Source organism: Hipposideros armiger, unplaced genomic scaffold (genome assembly GCF_001890085.2).
Source record: "Hipposideros armiger isolate ML-2016 unplaced genomic scaffold, ASM189008v1 scaffold_100, whole genome shotgun sequence".
Lineage (NCBI taxonomy): Eukaryota > Metazoa > Chordata > Mammalia > Chiroptera > Hipposideridae > Hipposideros > Hipposideros armiger.
Window position 1 is genome coordinate 145,716 of NW_017731450.1, and position 18,326 is coordinate 164,041.

At 51.2% G+C, this 18,326-nt stretch overlaps 1 protein-coding gene across 1 annotated transcript in view; it reads right to left on the reverse strand.

Annotated features, from left to right (window-relative positions):
• Positions 1-4,678: 4,678 nt before the first annotated feature.
• RNF144A (ring finger protein 144A) overlaps positions 4,679-18,326 on the reverse strand; it is a 32,503-nt gene continuing 18,855 nt past the window's right edge. The window contains exons 5-7 of the mRNA XM_019646287.1: positions 16,566-16,713; positions 12,078-12,167; positions 4,679-5,122 (exon numbers count right to left, since the gene is read on the reverse strand). Of these exons, the coding sequence (XP_019501832.1) occupies positions 4,991-5,122; positions 12,078-12,167; positions 16,566-16,713 (370 nt within the window). The 3' untranslated portion in view covers positions 4,679-4,990. The remainder of the gene's footprint in view (positions 5,123-12,077; positions 12,168-16,565; positions 16,714-18,326) is intronic.

Genomic DNA, 18,326 nt, shown 5'->3' on the forward strand with positions numbered 1-18,326 from the left:
GTGAGGCTCTTGTTCTGTCCCTTCATTGTCAGGATCCGGGTGCCAGATGGAACCTGCAAACAAAACCTCCGGGTTCTCTCTCCTGAGATGACAGTTATGTGATCTAACCGGTTATTTCTCGCCCACTACTCTTGTCACCAATTAAGACTTTATATCCCGCCAATGTCCCCTCATCTCCTGGACTTGAACCATACGAATGATGTACTTATCTGCTCCTTCAGGCTACAAACATTTCTTCACATTAACCACCGACGAGGCTCAGCCACTATGCAGTTTGCCTGAAAATGCCAGCTCACTGCCCCACCCCCACCCCCTCAGACCAGGCGCTGCTGGAGTGCCAGCAATGAACCCCTTAAACACGAACAAAATACGACTCACCTCAAAATGCTAGGGAGGGTTTTAAACTTTCACCTTTCCCTTGCCTTTCGCTTCACGCTAATGAATGAGGTGCCTGTTCTTCCATGAAGCTTAGACCAGGCAAATGAAAAAGAGGGTCACCTACTCTAATCTTCAGGTTACCCTCGTTTCTCCTATTAAACAATGAGTGTCCACATTCATTCCACTTCGTTTTCCCAGCAGAAGAAGAATGTCACTGATTTTTATGAAAAAAAAAAAAAGTCCCCCATGAACTGGGTAGGTGTTTAAGTACTTGTTTTCGGAGAGGGCGGTGCTGGCTAAGGCGCATTCCTGGGCTGGCACCGCGAGGAGACAGAAAGGCACAAGGGTGGTGACTTGCCAACGACCCAGGCCACTTTGGTGGACTCTCCGGGGAGAGAAAGCCTGAACAGGGAGCTGCTTTCCCAGCAGGAAGGTCCGCCCCCACCCGCCCTTCCTGCCTTCACCCCCCAGCCCTCAACACACTTTCCATCTCCAAGCCACCAGTCAACCCAGAATGTACAAAAGATGGAGCCAAACAGGATTTACAAAAGGAACCTGTATTCCAGCCAAAATATCTTTAGAAAGAAATCCCTTCTGAAAGGAGGGCGGGGGGAGGAGGAGAGTGGGGACAAACTACATAAGACACAATACATTTAAAATATGTATTGAAATTACAAATCACACTTATCCATATGATTCCAAAGTACAAAACACAACATTAAAAGGCATTCAAAACAGCTCTTCTATACATCACAGTGCTAGTGACATTTCAAAAACACAAACTTGTTTTTGTTTTTACCACCACTTGTCAAATACATCACGGATACAAGTGCATGACTCATTCATGCATGTTTTTATGCAAGATTAAAATACACCCGTGGTAAAATGAGCAGAGAAGGAGCAGGCAGGCGTGTGACAGGCGCCCAGCCCGACCTGAAGGCTCCTGGATTGTGGAAGACAGATTGCGGAGACCGCAGGGAGGACGGGGACCACAGCCTTCTGCACCCCGGAAGCATGCACCCCAAGTTCTGGTGCCCAGCTAGTCCTTTCGTCCCATGCGGCATTTCTGGCAAAACCAGTCATCATCTCATTTTGTCTCTTTTCATAACGGCTTGGGCTCATTATAAGGGACAAACAAGCTTTGGTATTTTTCAATGAGAACTTCATGAAGCTTTACACATGCAAAATGTTTTCCCTTGATGGTTTCACTGTGATTTATGTATATATACTATATACAGGGGGCATTTATTAATAAATGAGAATCTGAGAAGTATACAAAAAGCTCACCCTGGTTCTTTACGCTCCCCTAATTTTTTAAAGACTCCCAAGGGAAATGTCTTCTTCTAATCTGTGAAATACCTTTTAGCGTTTGTGATACGGGTGAAAAAGGTAAACATGTCTTGAAGGATTTCTTGCGTATCCCATCATCCCTGTCCCCTTGGCCTTGAATCCTACTCAGGAACTGGGCTGCTTCCTAAGCTGGTTTTATGGAATAATATGCTATAAAGAGAACTTGTCCCCTTTAAGAAGATGCCAGAAGTGGCGAGTGTTGCTTCCTGGGCCTGCAGCTCCTGGGGGCTGAGGAAGAACTGACATGGACAGGAATTTGTGCCATCAAAGGTGTTGTCTGTGCTGAGACCCTAAGTCAGTCGCTGTTACATGAACATCCACAGGGACCCCTCTGAAGTCGGTGGCCTCCTGCGACAATGGCAAAGCTTGGCTGCGTGGCTACAGGGACATGACCGAGCCAGCCTGAGCGATCGGGCATGTCCAGGCAACCCTCAGAACATTGTCAGTTTCCGGACTCAGATAACCTACGGGGCAACCGCACCCATGGGCCACCTGGAGGGGTTTTCTTCCCTCTTGTTGCCCAGGATTTAGCGGGCTCTGGATGCATAAACAGGCATGTGCTCCCAAGGGGTCTGCGTGAAAACTGTTTGTGAAAGTGAATGTCATTTTCAATTAAGACAAACTGTGCTGGAAAACAGGAACAAGTCCACCTAATAAGTGTAGAGCTCCCCAAGTTTTACTGGGGAGTGACAGCAAGGTTAAAGCCCAAAACGCAAGCCACCATCGCACGCCCCGTTTACATTTGACACCAAGCCTGGTTAGCAGTGCATCCCCATGAACAGTGGGTATGGTACCCTGACTGAAAGACCAGGGAATGGGAAACGCAAGGTTGTGAAGGACCCCAGTGTGATCCTGCTGGTGAAGGGGCGTTTTTAGTTGTGTTACTACTCAAGCCAAACGAGAAAAGTGAGGCATGCTGGATGTAAAAACTCAGAGCAACCAGGTCATCCTCTGGCCCCAGAATCTCTGTGGTCCCTCCCTGGGTCAAACCTCGTGCTCGTGAAGCGTGTCAGAGGTGAAGGCACAAGGATGGTTGGGGCTTCGGATGTGCAGGCTTTGCCCACGGGCTCCCCAGGAGAGACGGACGGCCCGACCCACTAGAATAAAGACCTGAGCTCCAGCCCAGAGAACACAACCTTTCTGAGGCTCTGGTCCCCACCCCAAAGGCAAGGGGGAGGTGCACTATATGGAGTCGTGCCGTGTGCAATGGGCAGCAGCTAGTACAGGCAGGATGAACTGGGATGGGGTGAAGACCTGCCCTGCAGACCGCCGGACATGGGGCCACGGGCCTGCTGTGTTCAGCACATTTTAAAGGGCATTGGCTAGACAACTGCATTCACCAATTCTGGCAGGAGGTCTCAGGCCAGGGCCACTGACTTCATCTCAGGCCTCACACGGTTGTCGCCCTCTCAGCAAAGCCATTCTACCTCCAGACCCTACTACAACATCTCCAGCTACAGACTTCACCCGGGCTCCATCGCAAAATGCGATGCTCCTCTCCAGTGAGGGAATTTTAAGACCACAATTAGGAGAACTCTTTCCTCATAGTTTTGACAGACTGGTTTCCTAGATGGCTTCTGTTTCACAAAGAAAATAACTACTAGAGGTGCAGTGAGGTGATCCTGTTTCTTCTAACATACTGAACATTGAGAAATAAGATGTTTCTACACGGGAAGGTGAACCAGGACCTGAGATGAACGCGCAGGTAGGACGGGAAGGATTCAACACCACCCCGCGTTCCACACGTGCTCACAACACGCAAACAACTGAGATACAAGTCAGATTTGGTTTTCATTGTGCTCCTCTGTGGAATGCTTAATAAGTTTTAAAACGTTCCCCTGTGATGAATCTACAACATTTGCCTTTCCCCTATTTTTAGAAGCCCCGAGTTCAATGCAATCGGTTTGCTCTTTAAAAGCACATGCGGCTTTTAAGAGCCATATTACATTTAACTCTCTGTGAAGAAGATACACTCCCCCCACTTTTCAGAGTCAATCGATGGGATGACATGTGTCTTATTGATCTGGGCATTCTGCTGCCATGGTAACGGCCACACACGCAGCCTATAAAAGACTGAGGGATAGAATCTCCAGTCAAAATAGCAGTGATGCAACATCCTCCACAACTAGACTGAAAAACAAAACAGCAATTTTATGTGATGTGTCCAAAACAGCTGTCATTTAAAAACTGTGAAAATCCGGGAAACTCCTCCCCAGCCCTGCCAGAGGCCCCGCCTCTGAGGAGCAGGGCCTGGCTGTCTTCCCACTGTCTACTTGGGGAGACTGAGGCAGGCGGCCAAACCAAAGTGATCCCGAGTGGAACTATTTCCAAGCACAACATTTGGTTTCCGAAGACATTAGAATTCTCCGATGACACCCGGGTGAGAAGAGACAAGCCTATGAATGAGCTGAACTGAGTCAGCAAAGAGAAAAAACAAAAGGCAAATCTACTGGCGGTGATGCTCCTTTAAACACAGCAGTGTTTTCAAAGAAATGCAGCGGTGCAGGAATCACATTTACAACGGTGCACAGCGTACAGCGTTCGAAAAGTCGTTACAAGTTTCAAGAGGAACACAAAGGGCATATAAGGCTTTCTAAATCTCCTGAAAAGTGGCCGAGCCAGAAAAGTCTTTTCACAATAACTTCTTAAAATGCACATTTCAAGAAAGGCATAGGATGGTTTAGATGCACCTTGTTGATTTTTCACTTCTCAGTTGGAAAGAAAACAAAAATGCCTTCTAAAAAGGGTTTTACTAAATGCCATTAGTAATAAAAACAGTTGTCATAAACAGAGTGCTTCTCTCAAGTCGGAATAATTGGATTCTGTCTGAAGTGAGCTGCAGTCCTCAAAGACTTCTCTCAGCATCATGGCGCCACCTTGAAGCCAAGAGGGGACGGACAACATGTTGCACGAGAAGGTCTCTCTGCAACCTCCAGACATTCCCAGTCTACCGCCAGAGGGAGAAAACTGCCCGGCATGCTTCTTACAGCACCTCCTTTGTCGAGTCTGCAGAGACCGACTGTGTGGGGACATGCACTGCCCACACCAGGCCTGCCTTCCCCATGCCTAGGTGACTCCACCTGTTGTCTGGGCAAATGTTCTGACATCAGTCCCTGAAATCACGGCATCCTGCGTGACACTGTGAAGCTCGATGGGGCGCATAAGGCAAGAAAGATGTTTAGTGATGGGGGGTGGCGAAGAGAGGAGGGGGAGGACCACGCTTCCCGGAGGCAGGGGTCTTGTTCCCGCAGCATGCCTTCCTCTAGGTGGGTAATGGGTCGTCGTCACCTTTACTGCACTTGCACTTGCAGCAAAGTACAAACGGAGTGGCCAGGAGCAGGAACGGGGAGGCCACCAAGAGCAGGAGCCCAAATCCAGCAAAAATGCCCACGACCTGCAAGAAGGAAACACAGGAGCAGAGGGTAAGGTGACTGGTCTGTAGGTTCCATGGCTGAAGTATAAACCACACCACCACCCATCCATCCATCATCCACCCACACCTCATCCTCCCATCCATCCATCCATCCATCCATCCATCCATCCATCCATCCACCATCAATTCTTCCATTATCCATGGAATATCTACCCATCCATCCATCTACCCATGCATCTACACACCTATCCATCCATCTATCCATCCATCCATCCATCCATCATTCATCCATCCATTATCCAACATCCAACCATCCATCCATCCATCCATCCATCCATCCATCCATCTTCTCTCCATCATCCATCCATCCATCCATCTTCTCTCCATCATCCATCCATCTGTCATCCAACAACATCCATCCAACAACATCCATCCATCCACCCATCCATTCACTCATTCATCCATCCACCCACCCACCCATCCATCCATCCGTCCATCCATCCATCCATCCATCCAAGCATCCGTCCGTCCATCCATCCACCCACCTATCCATCCGTTTGTCCATCTATCCAACCATCCATCCATCATCTCTCTATCATCCATCCATCCATCATCCATCCGTCCATCCATTCATCCATCCATCCATCCATCCATCCATCCATCATCTCTCCATCATCCATCCATGCATCCACCCACCCATATTTCCTTCCCTTCACTTTCTTCCCCTCACTCCTGCTCCCCTTTCTCCCCTTCTTTTTATTTCTTTTCCCTTCTCTTCCTCTCCTTCTTTCCATCTGAGCCCCCAAACATCCATGCATTGACACATCCAATTAACCAGCAAACTTCCCCTGGGCCAGACGCTGTACTAGGTGCTGCAAATACAGAGGCACCTAAGATCTTGGCCTTCAAGGAGCAGCCAATCTGATGGGAAGAGACCACGATTTAACCAACTGGTAACAATACTGTTAACAAAAAATGCTATTGGGTTCCAGGTGTAAAGGGTCTTCAGGGGGCAGATACCTATAATACATTTGCTGGGGGGGATGAGGGTTTCCGATGGAAGATGGCTACGATTATAAAGAGGAGAGGGGGTGGTTAGTAAACGAGCAAGACTGGGATAAGGCATTCCAGACAGGAGCACAGGAAAGGCACAGGTATGGTGCATTAGGGAGTGACCAGACCTGTGTTATTCCTGGAGTGTGAAATCCAGCACTTACTGTTACACGCTGTGATTTTGTTTTAAAACATATGTTTACCCCCAGGTATGAATAACTGCTGAAAGAAAAAAGCCTCAAATGTAGACACGCTATTATCCAATCAGGCAGTGTGACTAGTCAAAGGAGCAGGACATGTACTCTTTGACTAGTCTCATAAGCTGTGTCCCTCCCAGGCAGGGAAGCGCCCAGGATAGAAAGCTGAAGATGGAGTTACACCGCCACCTAGTGTTCAGAGAGATAAATACATCAATGGGCTGGCCACATGGTTCTAATTCTGACTCAGTGTATTTACGTCACCCTGAGCTTGTTTTCTCAATTATAAAATAAACAAATGAGGTATAAGATCTCCAAGGGCTATTAACAGCTCTGAAATATGATACTATGCTAAAGCATCCCAGGTGTGTGAACGAAAGTATGCCTTGATTAGATTTCTGCCTGAGAACCGTCACACACACACACACACACACACACACACACACACACCATTGCATTTATAAAACAGACTGTGCTAATGCTAAGATTCCATGTGTTCTTCCCAGCTGGCTAAATCCGCTGGTCTGAGCATAATATCAATGAGGGGATTGCACGGTGTGAATTCAGACCATGCTTTGTTAAAATCAGGTGCGCAGGGATATTTCAAGAGCACGTGAACACACACGGGAAGGTGTTATTGATCCAGGGGGCGCTCCTGAGCTATCTCAATTTCTTGGAACACCCTTAACCCCGAAGGGGCCACGAACTCAAACACATACCAAAACCCTGACCAAATGCTCACATTCTGGGCCCATGAGACACCACGTTAGTTTTCACTCAGTCCACCTTCTCTTATTTGCGGGCCATTTAACAAGCCAGGCTACCTACTCCCTTGCCAGCTGGTGATAGGAGGCTGCAGCTATTGCCAGAAGGAAAGTAGTCGACAGGAAGGAATGAGACCTGAAGCAAACCTTACAAGACAAAAATGATCGCTTAGCGAGCATGTGCTAAGCATGGGTCAGGCACAGGCTACACACTGCGGGAGACGAGGAGACCTGCAAAGTGTCGGGCTCCCGAGCGAACCACGGTGACCAGCATCACTCACGCGGGCAAACCCCGATTGAAAGGACCGGTTAACCACTCCGGCTGAGTTTCTCGCGGGGTTCACTAGTCAGAGCAGAACACACTTGTGTGACCACAGCCCAGCGCCTGTCCCACAATAAATGCTCATTTATGGGAGGGACCAGGTGAAGAGAAACGGGACGTTCTGCATCCTCCGCCCCAGAGTCCTTCAACAAATGCATCCAGGGCGGGGAAACACTACACCTGGTAGGTGATGGACCGCCTTTCATTCACTGAAACTTGGCATTGGAACACAGCATCGCGATTGGCCGAGCACATGCGGCAGAGGCTGGGACCAGGGCTGGGGTAAGGGACCCAGGGAGGGCTGTGTCGCGTGCGCTGAGGTTGGCTCTCAGGTCTCTTGTCTCCATTCAGTGACATCACCTGGGCGGCCTGCAGCAGCCAGCATGGGAGCGCTGACACCCCAGACAGGGGCCAGGCCAGGCCCCGCCCTCCTCCCTTCAGGCCCCGCCCTCCTCCCAGGCCCCGGCCCACTTAGACACACGTGGCTGGCGGGGTGTGTTTTTGAGGCGGGGATTAAGTGAGATGACAGTGCTAGCGGCCTCCCTAGTCTGCCCTCTGTGTACTAACTGTCTGCTCCCACCTCCTCTTCCTCGTGCCTCTGCCAGTCCCTCTGTCCTCTGCTTAATCAATTCCTGTTGTTCTGAATTGCACAGGACGAGGAGCAGCCGCATCTGTGTTTATCCTCTAAAAGAAGGGGTTCTCCTGTTGGCAGGGGGAGGCAGACGCACACATAAGGTCAGACTTCTGCACAAATACAGACTCAAGTCACGGAAAACGGATCCTGGGAAGTCAGGAGCCGGCTTCCTTGGGGATGCGGCAGATGGGGCAGGAGTGGGCCAGGTGCAGAGGGGCTGAGGGCAGGGCTGGGAGCTGCCAGGACACTGGCTTTGAGGATGTGGCGGCTGAGCTGGTGTCTGAAAGAGGAGACTGACGAGGCAGAGAGCGTGAGGGGGGTTCCCCGGGCGGTGAGTGGGGGAGGGGGTGCAGGAGGGCGTGGGGGAATCCTGGAGGTCGCCTAGGTCTTTGTTTAAGCGATATGAAATTAGGGAAATTTGGAGAAACAGATTATGGGGGCAATCTAAAATTCTGTTCACGTACGTTCTGTCTGAAATGCCCCTTAGACACCTCCATGCAGACAGGTAGCCACGTGAGCGGGGAGTCCAGTGGGACCGTTGGGGGCACAAACCCAAATGAAGCGAAATAACTGGGAGGTCCTATGAGGGTCGTGGGTGCCAGGAGTGCACGTGGAGACTGACAGGACACCTCCCTCACTGCATGGTCACAGACAGCACGGGTCCCACCTCCCTGTGAACGCAGAATAACAAAATCCTATTTGATCCTGGATTACAATCCACTCCAATTTCCTCATTTCACCAATACGGAGCTCTGTGGCCAGAAAGCGATTCCAGAGGTCCCAGGATTCACGTGAGACAGAGGACTGGGCCTCCTGGTTTCAGTACAAGACACAACATGTGCGTATTTACTAAGCTCAGTGAAAAGACCCTTGAACAAACAGGTCACCGCGCAGGCTTCCAGGACACCAGCATTCCTGGAGAAATCAGTCACCAGCCAGCGATCTTAAATGCCACCCTTTGGCTAAAAGCGAGCCCTCGCTTTACTGTGAGGTACAAGTGTCTGTTCTCTGCTCAGAGAAGGAAGAACCAACGCGGGTAACACTCTCCCACAGTGGGTGCTGGTGTCCTGAGGAAGCAGACTCATTCTAGTGACAGAAATGCCCCTTTTGGCTCTTACACAGGGTGCCCCATTTCTGGGACAGCACTGGAAAAAGGGAAGGCGGACACTTCACAGCTGCCGTGTGTGTCAACGTGCAGATGAAAGGGCCCGGCAGTGGGGGTCTGGATCGTACATCCAGGAGCTCCGCAGTGAGTAACGCAGGTGAGGTCTATCCCCGCGCCACCGCAGGGCCCTCACAGCCCTCCTTCCCGGGCCTATTGGCAAAAGCACGTGCCAGCAAGAGACCTGGCACAGCATGGAAAATGACATCACTTGGGACAAAATACAATTCTATAAAGCCTTTACCTTACAAAGACATACTAGGTGTGGTCACAAAATATATGGTGAATGTTTAAATTAAAAAAAAAAACAAAAAAACATTACAGTAAAAGACACATTACCATGAATCCCCCTTAAAATGACACCCCCTCACTTTGAACACACTTATCCCATCGTTCTTGCCACTTTCTGAAGCAGTTCTGGAAGTCCTCTTTCGTGAGTGTCTTTAGTTGCACTGTCGTGGCTGCCTCAATGTCCTGAATATATTCAAAATGTTTATCTTTCCTGCTCATTTTGACTTTGGGGAAGAGCCAGAAGTCGCTCGGTGCCAGATCCTGTGAATCAGGTGGATGAGGACACACCGTAATGTTTTTGTTTGACAGAAACTGCCACCTACCAGAGTGACGTGTGACATGGAGCACTGCCATGATGGAGGATCAAGTAATGACACTCACGAAAGAGGACTTCCAGAGCTGCTTCAGAAAGTGGCAAGAACGATAGGATAAGTGTGTCAGAAGCGAGGGGAGTACTTTGAGGGGGATTAATGGCAATGTGTCTTTTACTGTAATAATTTTTTTTATTTAAACAATCACCGTATTTTGTGATCATACCTCGTAGAATTCTTCCGTTCATGGCCTGATTCCCTGCCAGGAAAGACCATTTGAATGGGTGCTATGTAAAAGGCATTCGGCTGAGAATACTTTTACTCCCACAAAAACACTGAAAGCGGACTACAATAATCTCAAAGAGGCACGCTAAAATTCTCTTAAAACAATTCTACCTAAGTTCACATCTAGAGGCAGGGGAGTAGGAACCTTATGAAACTAACAAATTCTATTGGACAACTGATGACGGCTCCTAAAAGCTGGGACTCAGGACACTGGATCGAGGGGCATTTCAAGTAATGGAAGGAGGTCTGAGCTGGGCGAGTGGCAGGCAGAAGAAGATGCATTTCCCCAGAGAGCTCAGGACCCACACTGGGCAGAAGCTTAAGCGACGGCCCACCTATGCCAGTGGGCAGTGCATGTGACCTGTGTGGGGGACGGTGCGGGCAAGGAGGACACACGTGAGAGTGGCGAAAATGAGCTCTGAGACGGAGGTCCGCAAACTGGCCCTTGGGCCAAATCTGGTCTGCAATCCGTTTTGTTTTTTATTACAGCTTTATTGAGCTGTAATTCCCATACCTTACAAGTTCCCCACTTAAAGTGCACCATTCAATGGTTTTTAGTGTATTCAGACTTGGGCAACCGTCCCCAGTCGATTCTGCCACCTGTTGGTTAACGAGCTTGTCTGGAATACAGTCCCGGTTCTCTACTGACCCACCAGGCACAGTTGACGGTCACAACAGAGATCTCACGGCCTGCAGAGCTGAGGCTCCCTACCATCGAGCCCTCGCAGGGAGCGCCAGCCAGCCCTGGCCGTGGACCCCACTGGCTTGGCCGCGGGGCCTGCAGTGAGGACTGTCCAGGAAACATGCTGACGCGTGGGATACTTCCTGTCCTCACGCACCTGCCCTGGGACCTGGCTCCTTTATGAGCCAGACGGGGGTGACAGGTCTGCCCCAGCAGCTGCGGCGACAGGCACTGTGAATGCCACACCGGATGTGAGCCCGGGAGCTCCCACAGGCCCAACTCTCTCCCAGTCCATCTCCTGCTCGCTTACCACTTCATCCAGAGAAAGTTCCGGACGTCTTACTGTGGCCGGCAAAGCCCATGGGGTCTGGCCTCTGAGGATTCCCACCCCCGTCTCACTCCTGCTCTGTCCCCGGGATCTTCAGGCCACAGTCCTACTCATCAACCCATCCCCGTCCCCTCTGCCTGAGCTGTCCCCTTTGCCCTCCCCTGTACCCCCACGGCCAGCTTGGCACTCAGCACTCAGCCGTGGGCACCACACAGTCTAAGAGACCCCTCCCTCACCATCACTCCCAGAGCTGAGTGCACTTTATGTACATGCTGGTGGCTTAGGACCTCTGTCCCGACACAGAATAAGGGTCCCGTAAGAGTAGAGCATATCCATCTTACTCCGGGGAGGACGTCCAGCTCCTTGAATCGTGCCTGGCATGGAGCAGGAAATGACGATGTGCTGAAAGTGTGAATCAGTATCAGTGCACAGGCCCTCTGTCAACTCCACAGGCTACACAGACTTTACTGGGCAGGGACATTTTCTGTTCTCTCCCTGTCACCCTTCCCTGTGACTCACTTGCTCCCCTCGGGGCCTCTGCGAGAAGCTCTTCCTTAAGGGCGATGCAAGGGTTGACTACACACAGTGGACCATCACCAAAACCTGAGTAAGGAGCAAGGGATGCAACGTCTGAGGTTCAGATTCACAGTGTGCTACAGGCGATGCGCTGTTTACTTCAGGTTTGGGTCCGGGGTACCGTGAGCACAATCAGTCCAGGGACCGCACTGACTAGCTCTATTTTTCTATACAGCAGATCTCCAACCAACGAGTAAGTCACTGGAAACCACACACCGAGACGCGGACACACACACACACATACACACACACACACACAGACACACACACACAGGGCCACGGGCACACACCCAGGCAGAAGCGCACACGAGCGCACACACACGTGCACGCTCTCTTCCTGACATCAACGCTCCAGGTGAGCGGCCTCCTACCTGGGTCCGATGCCAGATCACAGAGGCCCTGGAGTGGCCCAGCTTGTCGCGGCAGGGTCCTTTATCGTAATGGATCAGGAGGAAGTCATCCTGAGGAGGCAGGGAGAGAGCAGGTCCATGGGAGGCTCATCTCGGCTTCGTGAGTGAGTTGCCCTGTTTATACTCAGTGAACGGGGATGGGGGGCAGAGGAGCAGAAATCCCACACACCGACCCCTGCGGCGACAGGCCTAGCCGCGCCACGCACACTGGGCACTAGAGGGAGCTCCAAGTAAACAGGGATGTGAGAGGGAGCGGGTAGCTGACAGCAGAGGAGCAGAAATCCCACACAGGTGACTCCTGCAGCTCCAGGCGGTGCAGACCAGGCACCTCGGAACGCGCACTAGAGGGAGCCCCGCCCCAGATTTCAACCTGAGCCTGAAGAGGGCGGCCCTGGGTTCGGAAGCCACTCCTGGCCCGGGCTGAACTTCATCCCATGGGAACCCTTCTGCCTTTGCCTCTTCCTTTCGTCCTGGCAGGACTCCTCCTGGATTTGACGGTTTCCTTTATCTCTGGCCACCCTCCCCTGTTAGCGCCAGACCTCTCACCTGCAAAATGCTTCCTCTCAGCTTGGACCCTGAAAACAGTCTCCTTACTCGAGGGCCAGCTTGGGAACCAGCCTCTCCAGTTTCTCCAACTGCCCAGGAGGGGGCAGTAGCACCCTCCTGACTCTCAGGGAGATGTCCTTTTCCTCCAGGCGCTCCGACATTCCACCTCCAGCTTCCCTTGGGACCTGGACCCGACTGTCAGGTTCCCCTCACTGATGCCAATCTCCTCAACTACGTGCCCGGGCCAGACTTTGGCACCCAAACCTCAACAAGCACCAAATGAGCTGCAGGAGTGGATTATCTAGACAAAACCCTCGGCCCCTCCCTGTACAGGAAATGTCACTGTCCCCCATTTCTCCATAAAAAGAAATAACTCCGCAACAACACAAAGGAGGGGCCGATGTCTCTCCATTCATTCATTGAACAGAGGGTGTAAACAGCCTCTTTTTGAGAAGAGAGTGGATAAGCACAGGGCCCAGTGTGTCTGAGAGGACAGGAAGTCATTCTTCCGAGAGCCCAGGAGAGCCGGACACAGTGGCTGTTCTCTGGCCCTTAAAATCAGCTCTGCTCAAACCAGACTGGGTGGCTCCGGCCAGCAAGCCGTCCTCTCGACCTCAGAGCCGTGCTGGCCTGGGTTGTGCTGATTTTAGGGCCTTGTCAGGGGCCTGGATACAGAGGTGCAGCTTTCATGAAACCCTGGCTCTTCGGGGCAGTGCGGAGATGCCTTGGGAGGAGGTGGAGGTCCCAGCCACCTCTACCTGCCTGCCCCCTTCACCCACAGCCCTCACCCGCCGGGAAGCACAAATGTGGAGGAAGGCAACGCCTCCTCCCGCTGGACCTTTGCTGTGCAGCTACTGCTGAAGGCTCCTGCCCACTGTGAACTCTCGCTTCCCGAAACTTTTACTTTCCTCAGCACTCACATTAACTGGCACATACCACTGACATCAGGTCGTTTTTCATTTGTATTGCTAATTTTTCCCAGGCTGCCTATCAAAAAGTCTGGCATCATAGGCTCTTGAAAAGTTTTTGAGCTTCTTTTCTGAAACACGAACCGAATCACATCGTCCGACCTAGTCGGCAAGTCCGTGATCACCACCGGTTAGACGCGGACAACGCCGGCTGCTCCCGTCACCTGCGCAGCTTTTGGAAAATGCAGGTTCGTGGTTGCCCCTCATGGATCCTGGCCCCCAGGTTTTGGGTGGGGCCCAGCTCACAGCCTTCCCGAGTGGTCCTAATCTGACCTGTGGTCACCGGTGCTTGAGAAGCAGAGGCCCCATCTAGAGGCCAAACCCCTCAGCTCGGCACACAGAGACCCGAGTCGTGGCCCCGACTTCTTTCTGGCCACGCTCAGGCCATGTCCTATCCATGTCCTCCTTCATCATGTCCAGCTGCCCGTGAACTCGCTGTCCCTCTGCTGCGACCACACCCCGAGCCGCCCAGACCCAGTGCCTCCTCCTCCCCAGAGCTGCCAGCGGCCATGCACCCATTGTCCTGCAGCGCTCTGCACAAGGACACAGTGCCATCAGCCACCAGGAGCGCCTCCACCCAGAGACCACCAGCTTCCCAACGTCGTGGACATGGACTTAGCCTGCACCCTCAGCTGCCCCCTGGAGTTGAGCTCGGATGCTCAGGACCTGCTTCCCGGACAAAATGAGAGCTTGTTTAAACAGTACCTATCTTCTCCTTCCAAAAGCACTCGAAGATGCTTTTATAATATATAAATCATTTCATTGTGAGTTCAGGGGGTTGATGAAATCGTGGGGCATAACAGCCCCAGGACCTGCAGGAGCCCTAGTGCGTTTCTCTGATGGGAACCATTTCCCACACTATTGTTCAGAGAAGTTTCGGTACGCTCCCGGGTGGAGACAGAAACAACGGAGCCTGGATAGACAGCTGCAAATCGGAGAGATGGTCAAGGAGAAACTCCTTCCAGCAACCCAACAATCCACCCCGTTAAGGTGTGAGCTTTTGTCACAGCCTGGCTTGCAGCAGCTGCTCTGACCCACAGCGGTTGAGTTTTGGGGTTTCAAGGTCAGAGCGCGGATGCAGGCTCCGTCTCTTGCTCCTTCAGTGCTTTTGGGAAAGACTATAGCAACCTTCCCAGACTTTTTGAAAAAAAGGAAACAGATGCCAACTCTCATGGAAAGACTGAGTGTATTAAATAGGTACGAAGAAGAAATTGCACCGTGCTGGCACGTAACAATTACTTCAATAAATATTAACTATTTATCCCCCCTCAACAAAATATAATAAAAGAAAGTGTGTGTGCCCCTTTCGACTGCACTCGTAAGTAACGAATACTAATGAAACCGAGGTTCTTCCTTATGACTTTGGTCAAATTTAGTTTCCAATCCTAGCTGTAGAAACCCCACCTCTCCCTAGCCCCCTCCCTTAGAAACCCAGCTTTTCCCCCCATAACCAGCACCCCCGAGGCGGCAGAAGACAGTAGCCAGACCTGACTAATTGTCACACGGTGAGCCCTCTGGCGGGACAGAGATAACATCTCACCGAAGTTACGTTCCAGCTCCTGAGCCCTAAGGTGGAGCGGCCCCCTGGCTGCTTTCCCCGTGAGACCGGACAGAGGGACTCCAGAACAGACCTCAGAACTGCCCTCAAGGCCTGCAGAGATGATTCGTTACCCTCACCTCACCTCCGACCAATCAGCTCCCAGCGCGACCCCGAGCCCCTAACCCACGGTGTCCTGTGACTTTGCCACATGGAATCTGTAACCTACACACCATCTCAGAGCCAGGTCTTTGAGTGCCAGCTCACCTGTGTCTCCAGGTTTGGCACCATTTCCTTAAATAAACCTCCACTTTCTTGGCTGCAAACTCCCGTTCCTGTCTCATTTGGCTCTGATGAGTGCAGGCTAATGAACCCTGAGTTCGGTCACACTGGGAGGGCGTGTACAGCTGAGAGGCAGGACCTCACCGCTGAGGGGTCCAGGGGTAGGGCTTGGCCAGGGGCAGAGGAGGGTGAGGGACAAGCTGGGGGACACAAGTCCTTGCTGCGTGCCTGTGCAGAGACTGAGCCTTGGGGTGGGGGGAGGTTCCTGAGAGGAGGGGAGAGCTCAGTGAAATGGAAAACGGGCTCCTCTTAGCATGCTGGCCGCCTCCAGCCCTGCCTTTACGCACTGGTCTTAAATCATTGCGATTGACCTTGATCAATCGCCCTGAATCCTTCAGAGTCTGCTTTCTACGGCAACAGGGTCATGTTTCAGCAGCTCTTCATTTCCAAAGAAAAACAGGAAACTCTTGGCCAGGAGAACAATAAGTCTCAAGGAGGAAAGTGCAGTGTGGTGCCCTGGTCACCAGTCAGGCCGACGCAGAAGGCACTGGACCTCCGGCACGTGAGACCTGAGTCACACAGAGAGGTCACTGCGCCCGAGGCCAGGACAGTGGACAACCCTGTGATCACACGAGGCAGACGCCAGGCTGGCCTCCCACACCTTGTAACTAGATCAAAGTGGCAGGGGAGGCGGCAGCAAAAACAATGACCACACCAGAAACCAAACTTGGTGTCAGTCCATTTCTAATACTTCCCCTAAAATATCTTTCACGAGATCTGATAACATAGTAAAACTGGCATTTCAGTTCTTTTCCCCGTAGGAAAAGTTCTAAGGAGTGGCAAATTGCAGGTCAGAAGTTAGATAATATAATGTAATGATCAGCGCTCCAAAAAATATTAGAATACAGTAACATGCAAAATTATACATATATATATATGTGATATATGCGCTATAGAGAGAGACTCTATATATGTATGGAGTTCCTCTATAAAGACGTCAAGGCCCTCAGGAACCTTCTCTAGGCTCTTCGGGAAATGGCCAGTCTATACAGCCCCCTCCGAGTCTGCAGCTCATGCTGACGTCACTGTCAAGGTCAAGTTCAAGGCCGTACTCACGTCTAGAGACTCAAGGCAGTACCAGCAGAAGGCATGCTTGCAGTTCTTACACATCATCTGGGCACACCCTTCGTCTCGCTCTATGTAGACCTTGCACTTGGGACAGCGTTTGATGGGCGCGTCGTCCACCTCCAGTTTGAAAGCAGAACTGTGGGGAGAAATGCCATCAGGGCCCTGCTCACAGGGACCCCGGGGGACTCAGTCACCATTGCCTATGCCGGAAGCAGAAGCTCAACTAGAGGAACCATGGTCACTTGATATTGAATGAGATAAACGAAAACTCCAGAAAAATAATCACTGAAAACTGAATCGCCTAGTTTGATTTAGGGAAAAAAAAAAACTCCAGCAACATCAGCACACACCTAAATTTAGTGTACGTGTGTGGACAAGCCAATGAAAACATGACCTAAGGCTTATAATGGAGGTTCCTGAGTAATGGGATTATGGTCAAATTTTATGTCCTGATTTCCTAGATTTGTATACTTTTCAAAGGGTTGATAATAATTTTTAGGCACTTTGCTGTTTTCAGGGAAAACAAAATGTTGCAAACACACAGCAATTGCTTACTTAGGTCTCCCTGGTTTGTCCTGAAAGGACTGTCGTCTTCTTGGGAAGTCTGGCTAGGCTGGTTGTAAGCCTGGGGTCAGGCGCCTGCTGTTCTACAAACTAGCAGTGTAACGACCTCTCTGAGCCTCTCCTCTCGTCAGTGTGGGAATGAGAAGAGATCCCGCAGGAAAAGGCACACGGTGCAGAATCAAGCCTGTGGGAGGTGCCAGTAGATGGGACCAGCAGTTCCGTGCTGCTCATACAGTAACATAGATACTTTAGGCACGACAATGGAAGGGCGCTCCATGCTGTCAATTAAAAAAAAACATGGCTAAAGCGTGTGCATGGGGACACGGGGGCCTGGCACCAGGCTGCACACACACGGGCCATGGCCTCCTTCCAAAATGAATTTGATTCCTGCAAAGAGCCACCCGTCACCAGACCCTAGTCCCGTGAGCAAGGCTGACTATCAGGTCAGATAACATTGTTTGGGTTTGAAAGCCAGGCGTGGCCAATGGAACCAATTCTCGCATGTGACTCATGAGCTAATTTTGCAGAAAATGCCACAGACAGTTAAGAAGCAGCGTCTCTCCAGGAGACGTTTTAAAACAGAAACAGTTCATCTGTGTATTGTAGGTCCTGGAGCCGCGTGGCATGGCAGAAGTTCACATAGTAGGGACAATGGTTCTCAAACCTTTTCTGGCACCTGAATGACCTTTCAAATTATTAGTCGTAACAGCTCTTACTGTCAACTCATATTTAGGAAGGCCGACAGGGGTCTCACAGCCTCATGGCACTCCACGTGCTCTGGTGGCTCTAAGTGTCAGACACAAAGCTGCTCAGGTGCTGGACGGTAACGTGGGTTAAGGGACATTTCCTTTTCAACAAATAAACTCTGCTATGTGAATACAGCTGAGTGTGTTCTGGGTTATGAATGACAGCTGTCAGTCAGGACCAGGGAGGCGAGAGGCAGGGTGAGGCCTGTGGCGACGCGGGACAGCACACACCCCCTTCTAACGTGGTGGCCACACTCAGCCCAGCTGACCGTCAGAAAGAGCCAGTGGAGGCTCTGGGCGGCGGGGTATTCAGATGTCCCCGAGAGGCCGGACTACCAGATTTTTAGGTGAAACATTTGAATTTAAATTTCCACAACTTCAGATGTGTGAGCTTTGATTTAAACTGCCCTTGTGTCATTTTTGAAGGTTGTCCATGTGA